This window comes from Saccopteryx leptura, chromosome 3 (genome assembly GCF_036850995.1).
Source record: "Saccopteryx leptura isolate mSacLep1 chromosome 3, mSacLep1_pri_phased_curated, whole genome shotgun sequence".
Taxonomy (NCBI): Eukaryota; Metazoa; Chordata; class Mammalia; order Chiroptera; family Emballonuridae; genus Saccopteryx; species Saccopteryx leptura.
In genome coordinates this window covers 112,625,995-112,635,478 of record NC_089505.1, presented here as the reverse complement: position 1 = coordinate 112,635,478, position 9,484 = coordinate 112,625,995, and the positions used below count along the sequence as shown (strand labels likewise).

Here is a 9,484-nt window from a genome sequence, read left to right as displayed (position 1 = left end):
GCGCCACGGGTCAACTCCATCCAGCTCCAAAGGGCACAGAGCTATTGACCCCCTTGCTCAAGTGACCCCTTGCTCAAGCCAGCGGCCCCTCACTCAAGCTGGTGAGCCCGCGCTCAAGCTGGCGACCTTGGGGTTGCGAACCTGGGTCCTCTGTGTCCCAGGCCGATGCTGTATCCACTGTGCCACTACCTGGTCAGACAAGGTTTTGTTTGTTTTTTTTTTTATTTGCCTAAAGGAGGTTCAGGCAAACTTGGCATCAGAAGTGGTTTTCCCCAGAGGTGACTCAAAGTCTGGACTTCAGGGGCTCTGCTATGGGAAGATCAGCATTCCATCTGAGCCCACTGACCCGTCTGGGGAAAGATTGCAGGGTTGTTTTTTCTCAGTTTAGATCAGTAGTTCTTCATCTTTTTAGGATCATAGCTTCCTTTGAAAATACAAAGATAACTGTGGATGTTCTCCCTAGGAAAGGACACATGCATTGATATTTCTGCACACAATTTTAGGGATTCAGGAGTCTCCAGAGGTTCATCCTTCATTCCTGAGTCATAAGAATCTCAACCATAAACCTGGTGGATAGCTCAGTCGGTTAGAGCATCGTTCAGAAGCGCAGAGGTTGCTGGTCCGATCCCTGGTCAGGGCACATATAGGAACAGGTCAATCAATGTTTCTGTCTCTCTCTTTCCTCACTAAAATCAACAATCAATTAATTTTAAAATAATAATAATAATCTCTCTTACATTGCCTGACCTGTGGTGGCGCAGTAGCTAAAGCATCAACCTGGAATGCTGAGATCATCAGTTCGAAACCCGAGGCTTGCTGGGTCAAGGTACATAAGTAAAGCAACTACAAGTTGATGCTTCCTGCTCTTTTCCCCACCCCCTTCTCTCTCTCTCACCTCTTTCTAAAATCAATAAATATAACCTTACAAAACAAAAAAAAGAATCTCCGCTATAGACATCTGACCTCTGCCAGGGAGCTTCCTGCTGAGAACAGGTGATACTCTCTTCAAGGAGGAAAGCTGCCCCGCCCAGCCCAGGCGGGAAGCATCTGGGCAGTTGTTCCCAGGACTGACCCCAGACTGGTGTTGCTGAACCCAGAGACTGAACCTGGGAGGGAGCAGAAGTCTCACTCACCACCTCTGAAAGGAAAGCACATAAATCTGTGTCCAGCCTTGACTGGTCATCCCTTCCTCCACTTTCCTCCCGTTCCCCTCATGGGGTCCGCTTGTGCTGGAAGGTTCTACAAAGGGAACACCCTAAAGGGAACCAGTGTGTTGGGGAATGAGGGGCTGACGAAATTCTGAGATTTTCCTCCTCTGCATTTTTTTCAAAATATCCTTGAGATGATAGCTACCTCTCCCTCACCCGTTGAGTCTGCCAGCAGCCTCACCTCAAGGTTCTTGTGGTGGGAATAGGTCTGTGACCTGTCCCCACACACTACCCCTTCCACCATTAGCCAGTTCTCCCATTCCATGTGGACTGGGGGGGGGGCACTGCCTTCTCCTCCCTCTGATGTCCTAGCGCCCTTTCCGCCTGCCAGGTGTCTGATCCACACAAATAAGGCACGTACGTCCCAGTGGGATGTTGGAATGGGGGTCCTGTGATCTGCCCAAGGTACCAGTTTGCTTTATTGTCTCCCTCCTGCTACAGTCAGGACATAGGCTGTGCCTCCTTTTGTCTGTGGCCCCTGTGTGGCCCCAGTGGCAGTAACATCAGAGGGAATTCCCAGAGCTGGCAAATGATTGGAAGGGAGGAGGGGCAGCCACCAGCCTCCAAGGGCTGCACCTGCAGCCTCCTGGACTCGTGCACACATGCTCGCTGCCCTCCGTACCTGCCGGTGTGCAGGTAGGTCTACTGCTGGGAGGGCCTGGGGCACAGGGAATACTGAGAATATTCTCTGGAGCCATAGAGGGGGCTAAAGTAGATGGGCAAGGAGCCAGAATTAATACAGATTAGGAGATACCCATCCAGGCTCTGCTGGCTTCCTGATTCTGTTGCGTGTCTGTCTGCCCCCCCCCCCCACACACACACACACTCCCGGACTGTCCTTGCAGCCTCATCTACCCACACTAGGGAGGAGGAAGAGGGGCTTGTGGGGGAGGCCTGTGCTCTTCTTTGCACAAGGACACAATGACCTGGGTAGAACCTTTGAGCTCTTCTCTTAACCTATTCACCTTTGGGGATGGAGGTCTCATTGAATGGGTACTGACTGGATGAGAATTGCTTCTTGAGCACAGTGTTGGAAGGGAGGGAGCAGTGGAGGGGCTGAGGCTCCTGGTGGTAAGAAGGGGTGAGGGTGGAGAAAGAAGTGGCCCTGATGCCCAAGGGTCCCTACTCTGTGCCTCACCTCAACACCCTGGATCTTGAGCATTGCCCCATTTACACATTCAAGTCCACTGCCTCCAGGGGCCCAGCCCAGAGTGGGTCCTAGCTTCAGCTGTCAGAGAGACAGATCCAAGCGCTGATGGAGAGCTATCACCACGAGGGCGGGGAACCATGCCCTGGGAGCTGGGTTGTGCTCAGCTTCCCAGGGTTGGGTGGGAAGACAGGAGTAGGCCCCGCTCTCTCGTCTCCAGCAGTTTTCTGCTTTGCATGGAGGCACCTGCAACCGGGCTTCTCAGACCCTTCCAGGTTTGGCCCTAAGTAGTGGGAAAGGCAGAGTCAGGATCCAAGTATCCAGGGTCCTGAGAGCTACCTCCTGGCCTTGGCTCAGTCCTGCTTTAGGAAGAGGGTGGGGTCTGAACCCTGAAGAACCTGGTCAAGGTGAGCTCTGACTCTGACTCTCTCTGTGACCCAGGGTTTCCATGCCCTGGGTTCTGAGGCAGCCGTCACCCCCACCTCACCCCCCAGCTCCGGCACTGTCGGAGTCAAATGAGGCCAGATCAGTGGCAATGGCATGGGATGTCTGTTTCCTGTCACCGTACCTGCTCCAGTTCTGTCTCTCTGGGATGCTGCGATTGGCATGCCAACAACATTCACTCTCAGAGGGGCTGTTACTAGGTTGCAGGCCCTATTGTGCTTGCGTCAATGTCACTGACAGTGTGACTTTCGAGAAACAGGCTCAGCCCCAGGGACCCCTTTTGCTCTACAGGTTGACGTCCCCTGCTCCCTAGTCTGTGTATTCATCTGCACAGTGCAATAATGGATTCTGTTTGCAGCTCTCACCTAGGCTGCCCAAGACTGGTCATCACTCTCCCTGGCTCCTGCAGCACCTCAACAGAAGATGTCTCTGGCCAATAGTAGACATAGGGCTATTCTGCTCAGAGGTAGCTGTCCTTGGTCTGGGGACCCCAGCCTTTCCTGGACTCTGTGACCAGCCCTAACCCATGCTGTTGCTGGACCCTAGGACTTCCCCTTCTTTGCCCTGACCTCATGACCTTTTCCACTTAACCACTGTATGACCTCTCCTTGGCCTGTATGTAACCTTGAGCTGGTTACTCCCTGCAGTGGTCCCCTCTCTTCTTTTCCTCTTACCAGTCCTCCTGATGGTCTCACCTCTAGCCCAGAACCTGGTCAGAAGTCAACTGACCCCCACTCCTGTCCAGGTAAGCAGCATATGGAAGAGGAGAGAGCCTCCCAGATGCTTCTCCCAAGAAAATGAGGCCACAGTGTTCAAACCCTCCCACAGATATGCCACAGCTTCCACTGCTTCAGGGACATGTGTTACAAGGAGGCAAAGTTCTCCAACCAAGTGGCAGAGTGTGAACGCGGGGAGCAGCACTGTCAGGTGCAGGGTGGGGTGGCTGCGGGGGCCTTGGCGGGAAGCTCCCACATAGAGCTGCTGCAGGGGGTGGGAGGGGCCATCGGGAGGCGGGCTGATGCTGAGGCGCATGCGGGAAGGTCCTGGTAGAGACGCTGAACTGGGAGCGCGAGTCTGAGACGCAGCCCAGGACTGACTGTGTCCCCTCCTCCTGGGCTCTCCGGCATTCTCTTTATCCAGCTGATTCAACTCAACCCTTCCCAGTACATGGCCCGGTGCAGCCACAGTTGTGAAGGGGGAAATGAGACGGGTCCCAGCCCTTGCCCGATGGCCAACAGCTTGGCTCCCAGCCCTGGACCCTGCTCTCTGCAGTGCTGCAGCAGCGGCCCACTCTGCCTGGTGCTCAGTGAGCTGGCCGTGGGTGAGGCAGTCCCACCGCTGGCAGCTCTGAGCCCTTTTTCCCTTTCTACTCTGACTCCTGCCCCCATTGACCCAGAGGCTCTTAGCCCCACCTCACCCTTTGACAGTTCCTCAAATCTTAGCTCAGTTTTCACCAACTCCTCAACCTCGATCCATACCCTGATCTCTAAACCTCTGATCCTTAGCTTTGAAGTCTACCCTCTTCATCAGCTCCCCAGGTCTGAGCTTTCTACCTTCAGCGCCCCAGCCCCTTCCCTACTCCCCTGCCCAATCCCCCCACCTTTCCCCAGCCCTCCCCACCAAAGCTCCAAAGCAGCCCGAACAAGCTCCTGTGTTCCTCTAGGGTAGCAGCAAAGGCGGGAGATTCAGGTTGTGGCTGTGCACACTCAAGATGCCCTCCCTGGGGGTGGGGGCTGGGACTTTGCAGAACTGTCCCGGTGGAAGTGTCACAACACTTCCCTGGACAACCGTGCTCTGCTTCCAGGTCTGGGCCACCAGATCATTCCAGAGGAAAAGCTGGTTCTCACCCCACCAGCCCCCAAAAGGAGTGTGAGTGTCTCATCCACACCTGCCCGCGCTGGGGGTGGAGGCAGGGATGGACAGCACGTGGTGGCCGGGGCCAGTGGAACAGGCGTGATGGAGCTCCAGCCTCACCTCTAGTCTGTCACTCCCTGTCCAGTCTCAGGAGCGCTCCCTACCCTTCAACCTTCCCTCCACTTTTTCTTCCAGGAGAAAATCTGTGCCACCTTCTCCTGCCAAGGCGGTGAATGCTTCAAAAGGCAGAAAGCTGTGTCCACGTGCCCTGAGGGCTCGGACTTCTGTGAGGTGGGCCCCTGGAGTGCTCCAAGGAGTGGGGCCTATCCTGCCTCATAGAGGGTGGGGGTCTATCCTGCTTCATAAACGCAAGCCTTTCTTTTTATTTATTTATTTATTTATTCATTTTAGAGAGGAGAGAGAGAGACAGAGAGGAGAGAGAGACAGGGGGGAGGAGCTGGAAGCATCAACTCCCATATGTGCCTTGACCAGGCAAGCCCAGGGTTTTGAACCGACCTCAGCATTTCCAGGTCGACGCTTTATCCACTGTGCCACCATAGGTCAGGCCAAGCCTTTCTCCTTCTGCCAGGGCTGAATAGGTCAGCAGCTGAATCTGCCTGGGGTTGGACCTGCTGGGAACCAGGCTGCCTGGGCTCTAGCACGTTTGACCCTCTCAGCTCTGCATTATGCCTAGTCTAGGGCAGCAGCTGGAATTTCCCAAGCCTCTGTGACATGCCCCCTTGTGTCCAATCACCCCATATGTTCTCTGGGGACTGGCTGGCTGACCTCATGGGGAGGCAGCTAGGGGCCTAGAGAGGTTCAGCTCCTCTGTGGCCCACTTAACACTTTCTGCTTCTGTGAGTGGGGGACAGGGGTAAGGGGAGGCTGAATGGTTCCACCTCTTCTTGCAGCTGAAACGGTCCAGCACAGGCTACACTGCGGGTTGCAGCCAGGCCTGTGTGGTCGGGATCCACAGGTGCTATGGGGCCGGGGCTCAGTCCTGCTCCCAGGAGTGCTGCCGAGCCTCGGCTTCCAGCAGCTGCCTCCGGCTGGATGGGAACCTCCACTTCAAGCCCGCACCCGGAGGGGCCACCAGGAGTTCCCTGCGCTGGTACCTGGCTGGGGCCCTGCTGCTGCTCCTGCACTCCGCCCTGCTCCCATTCCTGATCCCCTAGCTGGGCCCACCGAATCAGGGAGCAGCAACCATGAAGACCCTGCAGGCCTGGCAAGACCCCGGGCCCACCCCAGTTCTGATTCCTATAACTGTATCTTTAGTGAAAGGGATTTAGCAAGTCCACAGTTCTGGGCTTGAGGCTTCTCACTCCCGCCTCCCAGTACCTAGACCTGATCATAGTGCCCTCCAAGGGGGCAGAGCCTTAGCCCTAATCCCAAGAAGGGGCTGGGGTTTATCTGGAAAAACAGAACAATTGTTTTTTCCCACCTGACCCCCATGAAGTGGGAGGCCCCAGAGTCCTGCAGGGACGAATTATAAAAGGTGCCCGGCCCCACCCACTTTCCCCAGACCCTCCTCCCCAGCCTTTGGCATTGAGTGTGGCTGGCAATGAGGTTCCCCTGCTTTCCTGCAGGGACTTCTACCCCTTTTACCTCTAAGGTTATGACTCAATCCCCTTTCCCCTCATTCCCTACATGGCTTTGAAACCAAATTCAAATAAACTTGAGCTCCATTGGTGCCGTGGATATTTCCAGGAAGAGAAGATTAGGAAGGCGATACCTGCTTCTGCAGGAGGTTTACACATACAAAGTTGGACTTGTCATTAGGGCGGCAACTCCTAGCTTAGGGAAAGAAGAGGTCACTGGTTAGAAGTCACAGTGGTCACCCCTTCCCCGGCACTGACCCTTCAGTTTGGGTCAAAGCTTGAGGGCAGGTTATCTTATATTTGTTAGGATAATTCATTAATTAATTCACTAATTCAGTCAACGCATTCTGAAGGCCAACTGTGCTGGTGGTGGTGGTGGGGCGGGGGTGGGGAAAAGACACAGCTCTGTATTCTGCGAGGTTACAGCTTTAGTGAAATATCCAATAGGCTGAGACTAGTCCTGGCCTTCCTGATCCCAGCTGGCCCTGTTTGTCCATCTGGAGGAACTACCTCATCTTTGATGGGGAAATCGAGGCCCAAAAGGAGAAAAAGGGCCTTGCCCAAGTGTACGTTACCAGGTGAATGAAGGGAAGGGGCTCGAGAACAACAAAGGGCACTGTCTCCAGGGGAGGAGGAGAGAGGACTGGGTCTCAGCACAGTCCTGCACAGGGAGTATCACACCCTTTACAAAGCGGTTCGTGTTCATTATCCTCAAACAGCCCCAAGAGGCAGGCAGGACTGGGTGCTGTCCCTCCTACACACATCGCACACACACATACACGTGAGGCAGTGTCGACGGCGCAGAACTTGGAGTCAGATTTTCAGCTGAGGCCCAGTTTGGGCACTGGCTAGCTGCACGGCCATGGCAAAACGGCACAACTTCTCTGAGCCTCAGAATCCTCAGCTGGAAACAGGGGCGGTGGGGTGGGGTGAGAGGGGGATGGCTCTTCATGGTGTTGTTCCCCTTTAAGCTGAGACAGGGGCGTTATTTGGGGAGGCGCTCCAGCTCCAGTGGAGGTCAAAACTGGCCCACCTGGATGGGAGGAGTTGAGAACGGAATTGAAGAGAAAATAAAAATGCATTGTTTTTTTTCTCTCTCTCTTTTTGCATCATTTTTTCTCTTAAGCACCCGGGACCATTTTCCTTCCGGGCCCTGGAGAAGGAAATCTGGCCCCATAACTTAGATAGAGGGTCAGGGTGGAGGTTAGGAAACCTTTCCAGAGTAGGGATTCCACCGCACCCCAGGACGTAAAGGGTTAATAGGGGTGGGGAGACCCCCCCCCATGATTGACGCAGGCATGCTGGGACTTGCATGCTATTGACCATTATGTGCGCTAGGGCTGCTGGGTAATGTAGTCGCCGGCGGGCCTGGGGCCGTGGCATCCCACACACCCAGAGGTGACAGCTCAGGAGGTAGGGGGCGATGACAGCGGGCTGGGAGCAGGGAAACCGGGGCAGAACGTGGCAGGAGTTGGTGGGCAAGCTGAGGGCTGAGACCCCTGTCCTGTGCTGCCAGAACCGGCCACCTCCCTGGTCTGTGGCTGATGCAATGGGGCCTACTGGGTGGGGAGTAAGGGCCAAGGAGCAATGGGACCCTTTCCCTGTCTCCAAAGAAAAAGTAACAGTACTGGGGTCCTTGTCCAGGATGAGACCCTCCCTTCTGGAGATTAACAGGATGCTGTTCCCAACCCCGTGCAGACACACCACTGACACCTTCCAGAGAGGAGCAGCAGGACTAATACGGCTCTCCAAAAGGGAGGCAGAGCCCTGTCCCAAGAGCAAGGGGTCCGTGTCCTCCTCTCCATGAATGGGACCAGGCACCCCACTTCCCACAAGTAGACTGGACCCCTCCCAGGAACAATCGGATACCCTCCCAGACAAAGGGAGGTACAATGAATTGTACATCCCACACAGAACAAAGAGACAACCTCTCTCCTTAAAACTTTACAAGGCCCATCCTGGGGAGGAGGACAATCAGGCCTTCTCCGCCTTCTTACTGCACAAGAGCCCCTTCACCTCCTGGCTAACTTGTCGACTAAACGGGCCCCCCCTCTCCACCCCCAGGGTGTGTCTGCTCAGCAGGGGCCAGCATGGACCAGTCTGTGGCCATTCAGGAGACCCTGGCCGAGGGCGAGCACTGCATCATCATATCCTTCCCAGTGCTGAGCTCACAGCCCCAGAGCCTGTCTGGCCTTGGAAAGAGGAATGGAAGGCGTCTATGTGTCTATCTGCTCTTTTCCCTCTCTCTGAGCCATCAGGGGAGAAAGAAAACAGTAGTCACTAAGAACTTACTCAGTCCTGGAAGTACTCCTAACCCTCTCCTAACCCCCTGTGAAGTTGGGGTTGATTATCCCCACTTCACAGATGGGGGAGGTTCAGAGAGGTGGAGCAACTTACCCAAGGTCATGCAGTGAATCTGGGTGGGCAAGGGAAAAGCAAGGAAGGTGGGGCAGGCTGGGTGGCAGAGCCCTGGCCTCCTGTGTTTGGTTTTCCTTGACCCTGAGCAGCAGGCAGTGCAAGGGATGCTGTGTGAGGGGGACAGCAGGCAGAGCCGACTCCTGGGGCTTGTGCGTCACCGCCCGGAACATGGAGGCCAAGAACATGCGTGAGTGAGGGGTTTGGTCCTTGCTTGTCTGGGCCATAGGGTTGGCCTTCACGGTACCCTCCAGAGTTGGACTTCATCCATTCCTCTGGGGCAGTCTGAGTCTTCTAATAAAATAATTACACTGCTCCCAAAAGTTAGGAAATCAGGGAACGTGCAGATACTCCAGTACTTTCAGCCTTTTGTATGGGTGCATTTTCACCAGTGAGATAAAACTTTCTTTGACTTGTTATTTGCTTTTCTGATGTTCTTGTTTAACAAAAAAAACAAAAACAAATGCTTCTTTTTTTTATCGCTTCATATTCATTTTGAAATATCCCCTAATTTTTGTGAGCAGTATATAATTATGATAGTCAATAATTTGGAATATTCTACTCTAAGCCCTTCATGTGTATTAGCTCATATAATTCCCAACATTTCATGAGGAAGCTTCTGGAGAAGAGGCACTTTAACATACTGACCCAGATCTTCAGTCTCGTGGAATCCCTGGTTCAAATCCAGGCTGTGTTACTTCCAAGCCACACAGGCTAGAACAAGGAGGTGTTTTACTCCTCCGTACCTGTTTATCTAGATTAGAATGAGTTATTATATGCAAAGTGTCTAAAACATGCTACAGCACATAGAAAATGCT

The 9,484-nt window shown here is 54.1% G+C and overlaps 1 protein-coding gene across 2 annotated transcripts in view; it reads left to right on the top strand.

Annotated features, from left to right (window-relative positions):
- The first annotated feature begins 7,610 nt into the window (after positions 1 to 7,610).
- The window catches only part of INPP5B (inositol polyphosphate-5-phosphatase B), a 59,889-nt gene continuing 58,015 nt past the window's right edge, over positions 7,611 to 9,484 (top strand). For both annotated transcript variants that reach the window (XM_066375927.1, XM_066375926.1), the window contains exons 1-3: positions 7,611 to 7,784; positions 8,316 to 8,398; positions 8,762 to 8,856. In XM_066375927.1, coding sequence (XP_066232024.1) covers positions 8,342 to 8,398; positions 8,762 to 8,856 — 152 coding nt within the window. In that variant the 5' untranslated portion in view covers positions 7,611 to 7,784; positions 8,316 to 8,341. The remainder of the gene's footprint in view (positions 7,785 to 8,315; positions 8,399 to 8,761; positions 8,857 to 9,484) is intronic.